The sequence below is a fragment of the Lampris incognitus genome, chromosome 16 (assembly GCF_029633865.1).
Source record: "Lampris incognitus isolate fLamInc1 chromosome 16, fLamInc1.hap2, whole genome shotgun sequence".
Lineage (NCBI taxonomy): Eukaryota > Metazoa > Chordata > Actinopteri > Lampriformes > Lampridae > Lampris > Lampris incognitus.
In genome coordinates this window covers 5,550,338-5,570,143 of record NC_079226.1, presented here as the reverse complement: position 1 = coordinate 5,570,143, position 19,806 = coordinate 5,550,338, and the positions used below count along the sequence as shown (strand labels likewise).

General features: G+C 47.4%; 1 protein-coding gene across 1 annotated transcript in view; it reads right to left on the bottom strand.

The window, feature by feature from the left end:
* sptbn5 (spectrin, beta, non-erythrocytic 5) overlaps positions 1-19,806 on the bottom strand; it is a 150,739-nt gene that overhangs the window by 106,587 nt on the left and 24,346 nt on the right. The window contains 12 exon segments of the mRNA XM_056296305.1: positions 751-904; positions 1,003-1,091; positions 1,757-1,891; positions 2,644-2,782; positions 3,004-3,224; positions 4,720-4,853; positions 5,032-5,116; positions 5,837-5,944; positions 6,130-6,216; positions 13,059-13,284; positions 14,767-14,924; positions 17,043-17,159. Coding sequence (XP_056152280.1) covers positions 751-904; positions 1,003-1,091; positions 1,757-1,891; positions 2,644-2,782; positions 3,004-3,224; positions 4,720-4,853; positions 5,032-5,116; positions 5,837-5,944; positions 6,130-6,216; positions 13,059-13,284; positions 14,767-14,924; positions 17,043-17,159 — 1,653 coding nt within the window.

Below are 19,806 nucleotides of genomic sequence, written 5' to 3'. Positions count from 1 at the left end.
TTTCAGTCACTACCCAAAGCTTATGACCATAGGTGAGGGTTGGAACAAAGACTGACTGGTAAATTGAGAGCTTTGCCTTCCAGCTCAGCTCCCTCTACACCACAACGGTCCAGTACAACGTCCACATTACTGCTGATGCTGCACCAATCCGCCTGTCAATCTCCTGCTCCATCCTACCCTCACTCGTGAACAAGACCCTGAGATAGATACTTGAACTCCTTCACTTGAGGCAACAACTCATCCCCAACCCGGAGGGAGCAAGCCACCATTTTCCATGTACAATATAATAAAATGTTAATATAATAATGATATATGATGTATTTTATATACATATAGCATGTAAATAAATCGTGTAGTATAAAATAATATTATATAACATCTTTAGTTTGACATTGTTTGACATGTATGGAGGTGTGTTATATTTGTTCTTTCGCTCTCATTGTGTTATTGCTCTTGTTTGTAGTGTCTTGTAAGCCCATGCGGACTGGGCACCTTTTGACAAATAAATGACTTACTTACTTTGCAGTAGACTACTAGGTACCCGTGTGCTAAGCTACCCCCAACTACGTAATTTACTGTGTACTTGTGTATTTTCTCATGCTCTCTGGTTGCTTCACACTTTTGTATATGTGTGTGTGTGCGTGTTTGTGTGAGGGAGAGAGAGCGAGAGAGAGAGAGAGAGAGAGAGAGAGAGAGAGAGAGAGAGAGAGAGAGAGAGAGAGAGAGAGAGAGAGAGAGAGAGAGAGAGACCTTGTGTCTCTGTATGGCCAGTTGTATTTGGTTGAGGTCCCGTCCCAGTCCAGCTGTCTGCAGGCTCAGCCAGCGTTCATAGACCCAGGCTTCCAACTCCTCACAGTCATTGAAGAACTCAAACAAATGCAGCTGGCCCTCCAACTGCTTCCTCCTGATAGGGGGAGAGGAGGGACAGGGTTCGATTTAGAAGCATACATGTCATCTACAACTTTTCAAACTTTGTGGATCAGTCTGGGAGAGGTGGAGGACCTGGTGCTGCTGAGGGAAACCAGTGAGTTATACTGGGCGTTGAGGGCCTTGACTCTGGTCTGGATCTGCTGGGCGTCTCTCGCCTTCCCCTGGGAAACACACAGAGAAACCAGCATCATTATTACTTTTATCATTATAAATACAGGCAGTAGCAGTACTAATAGTAATAGCAGTAACAGTTGTAGCGGTAGCAGTAACAGTGCTAGTAGTAGGGGTAGCAGTAGCGGAAGTAGCAGTAGTAGTGTTAGTAGCATAAACAGTAGTAGTAGTAGTAGTACTGGTAGTAGCAGCAGCAGAAACAGTGGTAGTAATAGTAGTAGTATTAGCAGAAACGGTAGTAGTAGTAGAGGTAGTAGTAGCAAAAACAGTAGTAGTAGTAGCAGAAACAGTAGTAGTAGTGGCAGAAAAAGTAGTTGCAGAGGTAGTAGTAGTAGCAGAAACAGTAGTAGTAGTAGTAGTAGTAGTAGCAGAAACAGTAGTAGTAGTACTGGTAGTAGAAATAGTAGCAGCAGAAACAGTAGTAGTAGTAGCAATAACAGTAGTAGTTGTAATAATAGTAAAGTTTTTAGTAGTAGTACTTGTAGTAGTAGTAGTAATAGTAGTGATAGTATTACCAGTCACCAGTGGTGAGTAACAGGACTGTAAGAGAAGAGTTTTTAGGTGTTTGTGGAACGAAGTGAGTGGGTGTGTATCGCTGACGGAAGACAGAAGTTCATCCCCTCATTCTGGATAAAGGGTTGAAATGTGAGTGAACCTTGAGAGAGCTGCTGCTGATGACGGTGATGGTTTCTCCATGGGCGGAGATCTGAGCCTCCAAAAGATCCTGCTTCTGCAGCAGAGCCTCCACCTCCGCAAGCTGCTTTCCATACTTACAGGACGTGGCCAGTACCTGAGAGAGAGAGACAGACAGACAGACAGAGAGCGAGAGAGAGAGAAAAGATGGGCTGGCAGACAGACAGATTTTTCCAAGCAAAAACTGGAGGCACAGAAAACGTAAAACCATCCATCCATCCATTATCTGAACCGCTTATCGTGCTCTCAGGGTCGCGGGCTCATAGAAAACAAACAATACTCGAATAAAATGAGTAATAGTAAAAGATGCTTGAAACTTTTTTTAAAAGTGGTTCAAGTTACATATGCCTAAAGGGTTCAAACAAACATTATGCAAAACCAGAATTCAACACCAACTGCCCCTCACTAACTGAGCAACACCACCGCACAATAAACTCGTCTGAGTTGTTCATTAGAGGGAAGAAACCAAAATCCACTCGGACTCTCGCCTTCACCCTTGTGACGGACAAAACAAATAACTCTTCCTCTGAGCCATTACTAATTCAATTTTTCCTGCTTCTACAAATAGATAACTTGTGATGGCCTGGCGGCCTGTCCAGGGTGTCCCCCCGCCTGCCGCCCAGTGACTGCTGGGATAGGCTCCGGCATCCTCACCACCCTGACAGCAGGACAAGCGGTTTGGATAATGGATGGATGGTGAAACAGAAAAGCTACCTGGTGCTACTTTAAAGGGAATTTAGATTATGAGGAACTGATTCCAGAACAGTGCCTGAGCCTCCGCAGCCTTTTACACACCAAACTACATTTACATAAACACACACACACACACACACAAACACACACACGTACCTGTAGTTCCTTGAGTTCCTGTGAGACAAGATCGATGTCTCGCAGGATGCTGAAGGTTTTAACTACATTTCCCAGCAGCACCCTGTGCTCCTCCAGCTGCCGTAGCAGGTCCTTCCAACGACGACTGATACTCTCCTCCCTGGAGAACACGAACGAACACACACACACACACACACACACACAGTCATTAAACAACGGCAGGTCTGTCTCCAGAGGATGGACAGACCAGACACCAGTGAGTAAATAAAGTCAGTGTGTCCACACTAACATGGTTAAATCTGAAAACACATCTTTTCTAAGTGGGGCGACATGTTTCAGATGGGTTTTTTTCCCAGCAGGGACTCTCTCTTGCTCTCTCACCTCCTGGTGACCTGCTCCTTGCTGTGGTAGTTGCCCTGCTCTATGGACCGCGCCATGTCTCGGAGGGCGGTGAAGCGTGGCTCCCGGGCCACAGCGTCAGTCTGCAGGGCCTCCAGGCGGCGAGTGGCCGCCTGGGCTTCCTCCAGGCCGGAGAGACTGCTGACGTTCTGCCGCCGGATCAGCCTCAGCGTGTCCTCCAGGTAACTCTCTCTCAGTGCCGCCTGGGACCCCAAGAAAACACCGTTAGCAACAGCTTGAGATTTAAAAAGACACGACAAACTCACTGTTCTTCAGAACAGGGATGGGTTGCAAAAATTAAATAATCGATTAATCATTTGTGACAACCAAAGTTCAAAGTTGAAATTGTTTTGTCCCCCCCCCCCCCACACACACACACACACACACACACACACTTTTTCTCCCCAATTGTACCTGGCCAATTACCCCACTCTTCCAAGCCGTCCCAGTCTCTGCTCCACCCCCTCTGCTGGTCGGGGGAGGGCTGCAGACATGCCTCCTCCCATACATGTGGAGTCGCCAGCAGCTTCTTTTCACCTGACAGTGAGGAGTTTCACCAGGGGGGCGTAACGCGTGGGAGGATCAAGCTATTCCCCCCAAACCCCCCCCCTCGAACAGGCGCCCCGACCGGCCAGAGGAGGCGCTAGTACAGTGACCAGGACACATAGCCACATCCAGTTTCCCACCCGCAAACATAGCCAATTGTGTAGTAGGGACGCCCGACCAAGCCGGAGGTAACGCGGGGATTCGAACCGGCGATCATCGTGTTGGTAGGCAACAGAATAGACTGCTACGCCACCGGACGCCCCATCAGATACACATTTTACATTGTCGGAGTGTGAAATGTGTACGTGGATCAGCAGGGCTGGCTCGCTGCATGTCTGGTTTAGCTTACTGATGGAAAAGCTTTACTTTTACCTTGATCCCGAGCGCCCCTTTACTTTATTTTTTGAACTATTTTTCTGTAACACACTACGCCTGCCTTCTTCTGCCGTAGAAGACGACGCACTACGAAAAAAAAAATCATTTAAACTATAATAATCTGATTTTTAGGATTGTGCATATACTTGTGAAAACGCTGGCTGGTAAAAACTGACAACACTATGATTATGAGTCAACAGTACTAACGATCCGCTTCGGAGAAGGTGTATTTTCTCTATTTGGAGAGGAGCTGCTAGCGATCCTGTTAGACTCCGAGCAACTGAGCTAAACTAAGCTAAGCTATGCTAAACTACGCTAAACTAACCTAAGCTATGCTAAGCTACGATAAGCTATGCTACGATAAGCTAATGTACGCTAACCTAAGCTACGCTAAGCTATGCTAAACTAAGCTAAGCTAGCACACCATTCAACATACCTACAAACTTCACACAGACATTAAAAAGGAATCCACGAGTCTGCCTGACGCTACGTAAGTAAGACGAGTGAAGAAAAACCCAGAAACCTCCATTTCTTTCAGATTGTGGGTCTGTAACACAAATTAGCGACCCAAAACAAGCAAATGGTACCGTACAAGGTTAGCCTTGTAAAACAGGACCGGCCGAAACAAGCCACAGAAAACGGAATGTGAAAATAATAAAACAGTAGAATAATGATCAAGTAAGCGTGAGAAATGCGTGAGAAGATAAACGGTACTTCTACTCCTTGCTGTCATGACCCCGCATCAGCAGGATGACGGAGGAGTATCTCTCCACCAACCTTCCTTCCGAACTTCTGAGCCAGCTGTTCAAGGTGCTCCAGGCGTAACAGCGCCCCCTGCAGGTCTTTCTCCCTTTCGTGTTCTGCTTTCTCCAGTAGAGCCCAGTTCTTTTCTATGTCACCCAGGGTTTTACCTATGCACACACACACACACACACACACTATAAGATGTACTGTAATACAGAGGCATACAAAAACACTATTTTTGTTTTGTACTCTTTTTGTTTTGGACCTCTGTGTGTGTGTGTGTGTGTGTGTGTGTGTGTGTGTGTGTGTGTGTGTGTGTGTGTGTGTGTGTGTGTGTGTGTGTACCCTCTGGCAGAATGTAAGCCCATTGGTTGTTAGCTGCCAGCTGAGTTTTCAGACTGAACAGGTGAGCTTCGATTGCCCCGCGTTCCTGGAAGAGAGTGAGGCCAGATCAGAGGTTGTAAGTTGGGGGGAAGGAAGGCGCAAAGTTTGAGGACTTAAGGGGTACACTGATTGTAGGAAGTAGGACGTAGGGTGTAGGTAGGGTGTATGATGTAGAAAGTAGGATCATAGGATGTAGGTTGTAGTATGTAGGCTGTAGGTTTTAAAATGTAAGTTTTAGGGTGTAGCTTGTAGGGTGAAGGTTGTAAAAGTTTTAAAATGTAGGTTATAGTCTGCAGATTATAGGCTGTCGGATGTGTGCTGTAAAATGTAGGCTGTAAGTTGTTAGATGTAGGCTGTAGAAAGTAGGTTTTAAGATGAAAGTTGTTGGATGTCGGTTGTAGTCTGTATGTTGCAGGATGTAGCTTATAAGGTGTAGGCTGCAGGTTGTAGGATGTAGGCTGTAAGATATAGCTTGTAGTATGTAAATTGTAGATGTAGGGTGCAGGCTGTAGGCTGTAGGTTCTATGATGTAGGTTGTAGGGTGTAAGTTGTGGGAAGTGAGATGTAGGTTGCTGGATGTAAATTGTAGGAGGTAGGCTGTATGCTGTAGGTTTTAAAATGTAGGTTGTCGGATGTAGGCTCTAGGTTGTCGGATGTAGGCTCCAGGTTGTATGTGCAGAATGTAGGCTGCAGGGCGAAAATTGTGGGATGTAGGTTAGCAGGCTGTACTGAATCGATGTGTTGTGAGTGCTGGCTGCTGTCTGACCTGGTATTTCGGAGGCTTCTCCACGGTGCGGTAGCACTTGAAGGCTGTCATCAGTGTCTGCATCTCCCTCAGTGAGTTGGGGAAGGTTCTGTCATTTAGCTGGACCACCTTCAATCAGCCAATCAACCGATTAATGTATTTATCAATCATATTTATCAAGGTTGCACAAATATACCTAAAATACGTACACTGTGTTGTTATGATGCAAGACTTCATAATTATGAGCACGAAATAAGAGACCTGTTCCACTCAATAGGAACATTTTAATTTTAGCAATAGTATTGGGCTCTTACCTTGGTTCTGATCCAGTGCAGCAGCTCCGAGACCATTTTCTCATATTGAGTCTTCATGTCATCCAACTCCTTCAGCATCCCAACGATCTGAGGAGAGGATGAAAGGAGAGACAGAGAGAGGTAGAGGATAAATCCTTCATCAGAACTGCCGACAGGTAACCTTAACATCTGTTCAATAACTCACTAGCAGACCACTTGTTAGAGCTGCAGGATTAAAAGACGGCAATTTTTTTGTGAATCCCACCAATTCATCTCAGGATCAAGGTGGGACATCAGTCATAACTCTGCCTGTATGGAGCTATGCATCCATCCATCCACCCATTATCCAAACCACTTATCCTGCTCTCAGGGTCACCGGGATGCTGGAGCCTATCCCAGCAGTCATTGAGCATCAAGCGGGAAGACACCCTGGACAGGCCGCCAGGCCATCACAGGGCCCACACACACACATTCACATCTAGGAACAATTTAGTACAGCCGATTCACCTGACCTACATGTCCTTGGACTGTGGGAGGAAACCCACGCAGACACGGGGAGAACATGCAAACGCCACACAGACGACGACCCAGGATGACCCCCAAAACTGGACTACCCTGGGGCTCAAACCCAGGACCTTCTTGCTGTGAGGTGGCCGCGCTAACCACTGCGCCACCGTGCCGCTGCTGTATGGAGCTACACAACTTCAAAAAGAGGGGGCTTACTAACATCAGAATCAGAATCAGATTTATTGCCAAGTACAAGAACACACAAGGAATCTGTCTTGGAATGTTGGTGCAAGAGGGGAAAATGAGCAGTAAATAGTAAAGACAAAAGTTAAAAAGAATTAATTTTATATATACACTACCGTTCAAAAGTTTGGGATCACCCAAACAATTTCGTGTTTTCCATGAAAAGTCACACTTACTCACCACCATATGTTGTGAAATGAATAGAAAATAGAGTCAAGACATTGACAAGGTTAGAAATAATGATTTGTATTTGAAATAAGATTTTTCTTACATCAAACTTTGCTTTCGTCAAAGAATCCTCCATTTGCAGCAATTACAGCATTGCAGACCTTTGGCATTCTAGCTGTTAATTTGTTGAGGTAATCTGGAGAAATTGCACCCCACGCTTCCAGAAGCAGCTCCCACAAGTTGGATTGGTTAGATGGGCACTTCTTTGAGCAGATTGAGTTTCTGGAGCATCACATTTGTGGGGTCAATTAAACGCTCAAAATGGCCAGAAAAAGAGAACTTTCATCTGAAACTCGACAGTCTATTCTTGTTCTTAGAAATGAAGGCTATTCCATGCGAGAAATTGCTAAGAAATTGAAGATTTCCTACACCGGTGTGTACTACTCCCTTCAGAGGACAGCACAAACAGGCTCTAACAGGTACTATTTAATGAAGATGCCAGTTGGGGACCTGTGAGGCGTCTGTTTCTCAAACTAGAGACTCTAATGTACTTATCTTCTTGCTCAGTTGTGCAACGCGGCCTCCCACTTCTTTTTCTACTCTGGTTAGAGCCTGTTTGTGCTGTCCTCTGAAGGGAGTAGTACACACCGGTGTAGGAAATCTTCAATTTCTTAGCAATTTCTCGCATGGAATAGCCTTCATTTCTAAGAACAAGAATAGACTGTCGAGTTTCAGATGAAAGTTCTCTTTTTCTGGCCATTTTGAGCGTTTAATTGACCCCACAAATGTGATGCTCCAGAAACTCAATCTGCTCAAAGAAGTGCCCATCCAACCAATCCAACTTGTGGGAGCTGCTCCTGGAAGCGTGGGGTGCAATTTCTCCAGATTACCTCAACAAATTAACAGCTAGAATGCCAAAGGTCTGCAATGCTGTAATTGCTGCAAATGGAGGATTCTTTGACGAAAGCAAAGTTTGATGTAAAAAAAATCTTATTTCAAATACAAATCATTATTTCTAACCTTTTCAATGTCTTGACTCTATTTTCTATTCATTTCACAACATATGGTGGTGAATAAGTGTGACTTTTCATGGAAAACACAAAATTGTTTGGGTGATCCCAAACTTTTGAACGGTAGTGTATATATATACATATATATATATATATATATACATACACACACACACACACACACACACACACACACACACACGATAAAATGAAATAAGAATGAAAGTAAGGTGCTATTAACAGGGTTCAGAGTTGAACATGAGACCACGTGGCAGCCTAATGCCCCGCGCTGGGCAGCAGGAGCTGTATTCATCACAAGTTCAATGAGAATTTTAAGAAGTTATTTACCGAATAAGAGTTTTTTCCAGGGTAGTGCAGGTTGTATGCAGGGTGTGCATGTACAGAGAGCATGGTAGGGCAGATAAAAGGGGCTGCGGGGTGTCAGGGGATCTGGGGGTGTCTGGGGGCTTGATAGAAGGCCTACTGCTGTGGAGAAGAAGCTGTTCTTGTGGCGTGAGGTTCTGGGTTTGTTTTTTTGGGGGGTTTTTTGTGGAATTTCCCCTTTTTCTCTCCACTTGTACTTGGCCAATTACCCCACTCTTCCGAGCCGTCCCGGTCGCTGCTCCACCCCCTCTGCTGATCCGGGGAGGGCTGCAGACTACCATATGTCTCCTCTGATACATGTGGAGTCGCCAGCCGCTTCTTTTCACCTGACAGTGAGGAGTTTCACCAGGGGGATGTAGCATGAGTGAGGATCACGCTATTCCCCCCAGTTCCCCCTCCCCCCTGGACAGGTGCCCCGCCCGACCAGAGGAGGCGCTGGTGCAGCGACCAGGACACATACCCAGATCCGGCTTCCCACCCGCAGACACGGCCAATTGTGTCTGTAGGGACGCCGACCAAGCCAGAGGCAACATGGGGATTCAAACCGGCAATCCCTGTGTTGGTAGGCAATGGAGGTTCTGGTTTTTATAGACCTTATCCTCATGCCAGAGGGGAGTGTGCTGAAGAGACCATGGTCTGCGTTGGAAGGGTCGACCAAGATCTTTCCTATTCGCCTCAGTGTCCTGGAGGGCTGGTAGGTTGCAGCCAATCACCCTCTCAGGAGAGTGAATGATATGATGTAGTTACTTCACACCACACACACACACACACACACACACACACACACACACACATCAAAGTCATGACCAACCTGGTTCAGAGTGCTGATGTGCGGCGTTACGATGGACTGTTTCATGTAGCGCCGCTTCTCCCACTGCATGCTGAGATTACCCCCCAACGACATGTCCTCAACCCCGAGGACACACACTTATAAACACACACACCTATAAACAGACAAGGCAAATCCCCACAGAGGCCTCCACGGACCTGGGAGCATACCTGGACACAGCTAGTACACACCTGGTACACCTGATACCCACAGCAAATACCCAAAATACACCATCCGAGATACTTCTTATTACACACCTGGAATACACCTGCACACAAGGGCCACCTTGTACCACCACTAAACACCTGAGATAAACCACTGAAGAGGCATCCAAACAGCTGGAACACAGCTGGCATGCACGGGTCACCATCTTGCTCTGCCGTCTGCTAGAGAATGTGTTTCAGTTGACCAGCTGAGCTACGATACATCACAAACTCCATTTATCATCATGGCAACACTGCTTCACGTTAAAAGCCGACCTCGCTAAGCTAGCTGAATGGAGACGGTGTGTGGTGCCCCACCACCTACCTCCCTGTGAGGGGCAGTATGTTAATATTAGGATGATTCAGCACACATTTCCAATCATTACACCCCTGAGAGTGTTTTAGACGCCAACGGCATCAACACTGCTGACTCTGCTACCTGTTTCCAGCTCATAAGGGTCTGTTAAACCACTGTCTGAGCCCACAGACAGACCGTCATACTGCCACATCCACAAACCAGTGTACTGTGGTCCATACTGGGTAGCTCCCTGTTGGACGCATGGGGAACTGACCCGTGTAAACACGAAGCTAAAAATAAAGCATGTAAACTACTCTGGATTATGTGAAGCGACGCTGCTAGCTAACATGCAGCTCCAGCTCTGAGGACGGCTACAACCGACATCTATGGTGCTTACCATCTGGAATAAAGGTCTACAGCTGACATGGTTCAGTCAAGCCAAGCTGTCAGTCACACCACGAAAACCAAACTGCAGACGTCTCGGCACGTCCGCCCTTTTCTATCTAATCCACCTCCTACGGACTCGCCTTGTCACACCAGCTAGAACCTCTACAGGACTTTACAGACTAGACTGAAGACGACTGATCCGTACTGCCGGTGAGCCGCACCAGACTGGCCTCGCCATCTCATCTAGTGGCTCACGTAGTAGTGAACGCTATCACCCCTGTGCTGAGTGTGTGTGTGTGTGTGTGTGTGTGAGAGAGAGTGTCAGGTCGTCTGATCTGATTAGTCTAGATTATTTTCTGTGGCCCCGCCCACATTTGGCTGACGAGACGACAGAGTTTATAAAAGCTTTATTAAACTAGCCTAATCGTCTGCGGTGGAATCAGAATGGCCGCTGTACGGTGTTGATAAATCTGTTGTTCAGGTGACGGTTCCTAAAGTGAGGAACGTGGAGAAGATGTAGAAGATGTAGAAGATGTAGACGATGTAGAGAGGTCTGAACAGACTGTCCATCAGAGTAGTCAGCCGACGACTCCGCCGTGACGAAACACTGCCTGTGTCTCAGTGCACAAAGCGAACGCGTGTTTACATGATGACAGTATTTTGGCCCTCGATGATGACGATGATGAGGACATCCAGTCTTCAGACTCTACACTTCTGACCTGAGATCAGATGTCTTCTCTCTGTGTGCTAGTTCAGACACCAGCTGTCTTCCTATTAGCCTGCCCTGCTAATCCTACCGTAATCCACACACTGATGTAATGCACCGTCATGAGTGCGCGCACACACACACACACACACACACACACACACACACACACACACACACACACACACACACACACACACACACACACACCCGTATGAGTGAGAAGGGTAAACATGCTGTTCACATCGGAGAGCCTGAAGCAGAAAATCAGACAGAACCAACACGTGGAAAGAGGCAATGGTTTGTAACGGGACGAAGCCACAAATAGTAGTATTTAAAAAACAAATAAAGTAGAGGCCGATTTCAGGCCAGTTTAAGGAAATGCAAAGCACATGCAGCACTGGTAAAAGAGCAGACGTTTTAAACTGTTGCAGTGCCTACTTTGGCCTGCAGAGGGGGATACATTCACAGGCTTGATGACGCTGTAATGTGTGTGTGTGTGTGTGTGTGTGTGTGTGTGTGTGTGTGTGTGTGCGTGCGTGCACTATGATCACTCCAGTGTGTGTGTTCCTCCCAACACACATGACAGTGTGCTGTACATGTATTTTAGTTCTGTTGAAAAAGTGAAATCCTCACTTCAAAAGAAATACACATCTGTATTTATGTTCAGGTCTGTATCTGTACTATATTTTTTTTAACCTTTCCTTCTTTTTCTCCCCAGTTGCATCCGGCCAATTACCCCACTCTTCTGAGCCGTCCCAGTCTTCTGAGCCGTCCCAGCTGCTCCACCCCCTCTGCTGATCCGGGGAGGGCTGCAGACTACCACACCCCTCCTCCCATGCATGTTGAATCACCAGCCGCTTCTTTTCACCTGACAGAGAGGAGTTTAACCAGGGGGACGTAGCGCGTGGGAGGATCACGCTATTCCCCCTCCCTCCTGAACAGGTGCCCCGACCGACCAGAGGAGGCGCCAGTGCAGCAACCAGGACACATACCCACATCCAGCTTCCCACCCGCAGACACGGCCATTTGTGTCTGTAGGGACACCCGACCAAGCTGGAGGTAACAAGGGGATTCGAACCAGCAATCCCCATGTTGGTAGGCACCGGAATAGACCACTATGCCACCCAGATGCCATATCTGTATTATTTAAACCTGACCACCCCATTCTGTCATGATAGAATACAAACAGAACAGAAAGTCAGAATCCCATCCATCCATCCATCCATCCATCCATCCATCCATCCATCCAATAATCAAACCGCTTATCCGAATTCAGGTCGCGGGATGCTGGAGTCTATCCCAGCAGTCATTGGGTGGCAGGCGGGGAGACACCCTGGACAGGCTGCCAGGCCATCACAGGGCCGACACACATTCACACCTTGGGACAATTTAGTACGGCCAGTTCACCTGTCCTACATGTCTTTGGACTGTGGGAGGAAACACACGCAGACACGGGGAGAACATGCAAACTCCACACAGGATGACCCGGGACGACTCCCAAGGTTGGACTACCCTGGGGCTCGAACCCAGGACCTTCTTGCTGTGAGGAGGCCGACAGAATCCCTTTGTGCCGCATCGCCGCATCGACCAGCATTAAAGCCTTAGCTAGCTGGTCTCTTTAAATTTACCTTGACTTTTTATTCATTTCATTTCATTTTATCTGACTGATGCTTCTGTACACGTGACTGAAGAGGAAGTCAGCAGTTGTCAACCCAGGGGCGTCTGTTGAGCTCTGAAGTGTAATCACAGGTAAGAGGTGCACATCGTGTCAGTACAGTTAGTGTGGGTGCGTAACAGGTAGACTACAGCAGTCATGCAGGAGCCACAAATTCATGTTGTGAGACCATTTTGAAGACCAGCCGCTTCTTTTCACCTGACAGTGAGGAGTTTCACCAGGGGGACGTAGCGCATGGGAGGATCACGCTATTCCCCCCAGTTCCCCCTACCCCCTGAACAGGCACCCCGATCGACCAGAGGAGGCGACCAGGACACATACCCACATCTGGCTTTCCACCCACAGATACGGCCAATTGTGTGTATACGGACGCCTGACCAAGCCGGAGGCAACACCAGGATTCGAACTGTCACGCCACCCGGACACCCACAAAGCCTGGACTCTTGAAATGGACACAGACAGTAGCCTTCCAGAGGTGGAATGAAGAATGTGAACAGGTGCACATGCTCAGGTGGGTGTGCAGGTAGGTCGGGGTACCTTGGCTATCCTCTTCTGGACCGTCTGTCCCTGCTTCATCTTGGAGAAGTAGTGGTAGTAGAGGGAGACGTAGGTCATGATGGACTTCTCGTCTGGGCGGGGGACCACCATGTCTTCCACATCCAGCAGCTGCATGATCCCAAACTCCCTCTCCGCCAGCGAGAAGGCGTGGCCGAGGTTGCGTTTAGCGTCATTTTGGAGATGGCAGTAGTCGAAAAGGTCTGGCCTGGGACGGACAAACAAACAGGGAAGACGAACAGAATCGAATAGATTAGTATAGACTTTTATGAGGACATACAACTCAGTTCTAAACTAAAATAATGTGAGAATGGGTGCCCGGGGTAGCGTAGCAGTCTATTCCGTTGCCTACCAACACAGGGATCGCCGGTTCGAATCCCCATGTTACCTCCAGCATGGTCAGGCGTCCCTACAGACAAAATTGGTCGTGTCTGCAGGTGGGAAGCCAGATGTGGGTATGTGCCCTGGTCGCTGCACTAGCGCCTCCTCTGGTCAGTCAGACAGCCTGTTTGGGGGAGGAGGGGGAACTGGGGGAATAGGGTGACTGTCCCACACGCTATGTCCCCCTGGTAAACTCTTCACTGTCAGGCGAAATGAAGCGGCTGGTGACTCCACATGTATCGGAGGAGGCATGTGGTAGTCTGCAGCCCTCCTCGGATTGGCAGAGGGGGTGAAGCAGTGACCGGGATGGCTCGGAAGAGTGGAGTAATTGGTCGGATACATTCATTCATCCATCCATCATCCACACTGTTTATCCTTACTCAGGGTCGCAGGGAAGCTGGAGCCTATCTCAGCAGTCATTGGGCAGCAGGCGGGAGGACACCCTGGACAGGCCGCCAGACCATCACAGGGCCCACACACACACGCACACACACACACACACACACACACACACACACACACACACACACACACACACACACACACAAATTCACACCTAGGGGCAATTTAGTATGGCCGATTCACCTGATGTCCTGGGTACGACGTTAAACTGCAACCGTCGGGTCGTCGGCGACTAAATCGGCACCCCCACTTCAACCCTTGGGTTGTTGTGAGGAGGGTGTGTGGACACCCAGCAGGACTAAAAACAAAACCTGTCAGAGGGCGGATGAGTTCCTCTGTGGACCAACGGCCATCCATACCTGGAGAGGAGATAGGGACCACCAGGTACTCCCCCTACTGGAACAAAATTATGACTCAACCTGTTGAGGCATCAGCTGTGCTCCTACAACCTCCATAGGTTACGGAACTGATGATGATGATTCACCTGACCTAAATGTCTTTGGGCTGTGGGAAGAAACTGGAGCCCCCGGTGGAAACCCACGCAGACATGGGGAGAACATGCAAACTCCACACAGAGGATGAACCGGGACGACCCACAAGGATGGACTACCCAGGGGCACGAACCCAGGACCTTCTTGCTGTGAGGCGACTGTGCTAACCACTGCGCCACCATGCCGCCGAAAATGTAGCGAATTCGGGGGGCAGCCGTGAACCGCCTCGGCTGGGACGCGAACCCAGGTCTCCTGCACCACGGGCGACTACGTTAACCAGTCAACTAAACTGGGGAGAAAGAAAAAAAAAACTCAAAAATAAATAAATAAATAAATAAAATTACGTGAGAATGTTTGAGTGTTATCACCTCCATACATGTACGCTGACCTTTTGATATGTGTGTGTGTGTGTGTACCGGTGAGCATGGATGAGGGCATTGAAGGCGAGCCCGTCTCTCCAGCTGGCAGAGAAGTCTTGTACGTTGACGTTGTGGTAGTCGGCCGTCTTCCTCTGACACCAGATTAACAAGGCCTCTTTAGCTGAGCGACGGGCAACGCTCGCACCTCCACCGGTCTGAGGAGGAGGCAGGGGGGATACAATGAGACAGACGAGAAAGGAAAAGAGGTACGGAAACGACCTTATGGGATATTCTAGTGAATTTGATGCCGTTCAGTCAGACAGACATTTTGTTCTAGATCATTAACACCAGAGTACTTTGAGTGTAAATGGACTGAAACACTTCCAGCAACAACTGCTGCTGCACTGCTGCTGTGGCTGTTGCAGCACGACGGCGGCGGCTGTGCTGCTGCTGGCATCATAGCGCTATTTAACACAACCTGCTGTTTCACTAAAACATCCATCCATCCATTATCCGAACTGCTTATCCTGCTCTCAGGGTCGTGAGGATGCTGGAGCCTATCCCAGCAGTCATTAGGCAGCAGGCGGGGAGACGCCCTGGACAGACTGCCAGACCATCACACAGGGCCCACACACACACACATTCATACCTAGGGACAATTTAGTATGGCTGAGTCACCTGACCTACATGTCTTTGGACTGTGGGAGGAAACCGGAGCCCCCGGAGGAAACCCACGCAGACACGGGGAGAACATGCAAACTCCACACAGAGGACAACCCGGGACGGCCCCCAAGGTTGGACTACCCCGGGGCTCAAACCCAGAACCTTCTTGCTGTGAGGCGACCGCGCTAACCACTGTGCCACCGTGCTGCCCTAAATGTACCCCTAAACTGCTATATTTGCCCGATGGAGAAGAAAAGAAAAGAGCTACATGAGGCATAAATACATGAATATCTTGAACATCAGACAGGAAATATCTGTATATGCTGTTTTCCTCATACGATGGGACTTGAACCCTGTGTGTGAAATGAGGATAGTCAGAAGTGGCTCAGCGCTGCGCTGGCTGTCAGTAGAATAACAGGACGTGGTGTCATGAGCAGGCTCGCAGCTTCACTTGGTCACCAACACATCCGTACTCTGGTGACTTATCCTGCTCTGGAAAAAAAAAAAAACAACAAAGGATGTACAATTTCGGTCGTAAAACAACTTCCCACTGGAGAAGCCCGGGCTGGAAAAACCTCACCTCTTAAATCATTTCCTTTGACACACTTTTACAACCAGGCCTCCATCGCTAATGCGGCTGTTAGCTTACAGCTAACTCCTGCTAAATGTCTTATTCAGGTGGAACTCTGCTTTCTGTTGGTGTCTGACATTTTCCTCGAAATACATCTCACATATCTCCATGTGCTTTACCTCACAACTGTTTTGAACATGTTGTGACTCTGTTTTAAAAAGCACAAGGCCAATGAAAGTGACAGACATGAGCTTCATCCAGAAACTGGACTATGTACCTGCTGTCTCAGCGTGTCTGCTGTCAGGAAGTGAAACTCAGAATGGTCAATTTATGATAGACAGTAAAGCTGCAATCTCGACTCTCCTGGTTTTAACTGTGTCGCCTATGTAGGAGGTGGTGAGGTGAGTGTGGGCTGAGCTTCATTCCAAATGAACGAGAGTCAGCAGGGCTGTTGTGTTCAGCAGAACCTGAGTTTTGCTTATTGATGTAGTACTGTGTTGGTGAAGGTCTTCTACCAGCTTGTTCTGTCATATCTGTTGGTCAGACACAACACCTTCACTTCTTCACACTCAACACTACCTGCCTTCTTCTTCCTCATCTGGCTGCTACGATGAAGATGGAAAACACTATGCACCTTATCATTTTTTCTGGCCGTCATACAAGACACCAACAATTCACATCAAATACTACTTAAGTCTGCAGGATTGGAGTATTTAAAGGTGTTTTTTGCATGTACATTTTCAGAATTGGAACTTTAACAAGAAAACTCTTGGAAGATGTGATAATCTGATTAATTTCTCAGGACTGAATTGTTCAAACAGACAAAAATCATCCATCCATCCATCCTCCAACCGCTTATCCTGCTCTCAGGGTCACGGGGATGGAATTGTAAAGTCCACTTTATTAATTGTCCCGTAATCACAGTAACTCCCTCTCTCTCCAAACACGGCAGCGTGAGAGGACAGGGAGAGATGCCATTTAAGCTTGTGACGAAGCAATAATTTTAAAAACACAATATGGAAAATAACATTGCAAAAATCATCATATTCACAATCCATACAGAATGCCTTTTATGCTTAAGGTCTTTTTGCCTCTTCACCTCCTCCAGATTAATGGCGCCGATCTGGAACCTGAGGATGATGATCCACAAAAGACCCAGGATCAGCGTTCTGTCCCCATCCACCACATTCTCTGGACCAATCAAATCCACCCGAATCTGAAAGGAAGAAAGTGATTGGTCAGTTTAGACTGCATACCCACTCTTAATGTTGTCTTGGGGGAAACCCCGTAGACAACACGTAGATGGAAAAACAAAAAGGAAAGCAGCACCACGGTGGGACAATACATATAAAGAGGCTGCGAAAAACAGAACTAGGGCATTTAAACTAATGAAAAGAACTCACAATTCTCAACATATAGTACACAGTTATAATAATTTGTCTGAGGAGGGAAGAAGTGGCAGAGAGAAAATCTGAAAATATTGAGGCCTTAAGCTAAACTGAGTGTACCATTTACTATGGGAGGGTTAAAAAGAGCACTTGCTAAAGCTGGAATGACTGCACCATGAAAGGATGAAATATGTTATATTGTGTTAAAACCTTTAAGTACAGAAGGGTTGAATATGTTATTATATAACAAAGTGTGGGTGGAAGATAGGTCAAGGAGGTTAGGTCATATTGACATTTCAAAAAGTTGCTGCAGGATATCATTTTCTGTCAGAGCTTCGAACAGGTTTGGGTCTTCTGGCAAAGTAAAAAGCTGATTTTGATTCGCTGAGGCAGTGGGGGAAATGGGCAAGGCACATATTTGTGTCTTCTGTCAGCAGTATACATCTCACTCCACTGCTAGTATTAAAGCAGTAGTTCATGAGCTGGAAGACAGTATTACGAACATTGAGTGTGCGATGAACAGTAATCCAGACTTTGCTGCTGACAGCCTGCTGCAAGAAAAAAGACTAGAGCTCAGGACTTTCATGCAGGAGAGAGTGAAAGGAGCCCTCATTAGGTCTCATTTCCTCAACATCAAAGACAGATGCTCTGGGCTCTTTCTTCTTAAGTTTGGAGAAGACTGTTGCCAGGAGCAAGCTGATGACATCCCTAAATCTCTGGTGGCAGGGCGACAACTGATCCAAAAGAAATGAGGAGTCATACTGTGGCTTTTTACTCTTCTCTCTTTAGAGCAGGGAGGGTGATAAGGACACTGCTGCAGAGCTGCTGGAAAGGCTTTCTTTGCTCAGTCCTCAGGAAAAGACAGACCTGGATAGAGAACTCAGCTGTTGATCAGATGGCTTCAGGACAGGCTCCAGGGATAGATGGGCTCACCACTGACTGGTGTTCTGTCTAACCTGCATGAAGTACTCTTGGGGTGCTTCAGTGCAGGGATGATGCCTGTCTCTTGTAGGAGGGCAGTTCTCTCCCTGCTCCCTAAAAAGGGAGATCTAGAATTGCTGAAAAACTGGAAGCCACTGGCCCTTTTATGTTCGGACTATAAAGTGCTTTCCAGAGCACTGTCAAACAGACTAAGAGATTATCTAGATATACTTGTTTATATGGATCAAACATACCGTGTACAGGGCAGAACAATAATGGACAACCTTTTTTCAAGATGTGATTGACCTATGTAAACTTTACGCTACTGACATTGGTATTCTATCCTTAGATCAAGAAAAAAAATGACAGGGTGGACTATGGCTATTTGTTTTCAATACTTAAGGCTTTTGGTTTTGGTGACAATTTTGTATCATGGGTGGAGTTATTATACAATGGTTCTGAGTGTTTAGTGAAGGTTGGGGGAGAGTTGAGCCAACCAATCCCTGTGCAGAGGGGGATAAGGAAGGGTTGTCCCACCCCAGGGCAGTTTTACAGTTTGGCTATTGAACCTCTGCTGTGTAGGCTGAGAAGCCATCTCAGTGGGCTTTCACTGTCAGGCACACAACACAACCTACATTTGATAGTTTCTTCCTACGCGGATGATTTAAATTTGTTTGTCAGGGATCAAGGGGATTGTGAAGTCACTACAGGACAGTCTGGGCTTGTATCAGAAGGCTTCATCAGCAAAAGTAAACTGGGCAAAGAGTGAGGCCTTACAGGTAGGACAGTTGAGAGAGAGGGCAGCACCCAGTCTGCCTGCAGGTCTATAGTGGGGGGAAAGCGGGATGAGGTGTTGGGGGTATTTTTGGGCACCGATGATTATCAGAGGCAGAATTGGGAGGCTGTGATGGAGATTATTGCTACCCCAGCTGTCATATAGGGGTCGAGTTTTTGTTGCCAATAATTTAGTTGCATCGACGCTGTGGCACAGATTGATTGTTCTACCTCCACCAAGAGGCCTGATTGAAGATGTTCAGTAAGCCATAGTGGACTTTTTCTGGTCAGGGCAGCACTGGATACAAGCCCCTGTCTTATACTTGCCAGTGGACGGAGGAGGACAGGGTCTTGGTGGACATTACATCTTGGGTGATGGGACTTAGGCTGAAGACCGCAGAGACTGCTTTACCACTGTGGTGTGCAGTGGCTAGACACAGCCAAGCTCATCCTGTGGACAGCTGGTCATCTGGGATACAGTAAGCAACTGTTTCTGCTGAGGCTGGAGGGGGCAGATCTGACAAGCCTGTTACCTTTCTATGCCTTTGTCCTGGAAGCTTGGAGGACCCTGAAGGCCACCAGGGAGCCTTCTGAAAGTGTTTCTCTTTCCTGTGGTGTGCCTCAGGGTTCTGTCTTGGGTCCTATATTATTTGCTTTGTATGTACCTCCCTTAGGTCATATTATTAGTACATTTAAAAGTATCTCATATCACTGTTATGCTAATGATATTCAGCTGTATGTGTCTTTTAAGCCTGATAAGTCTGACACATTTGTCTTTTT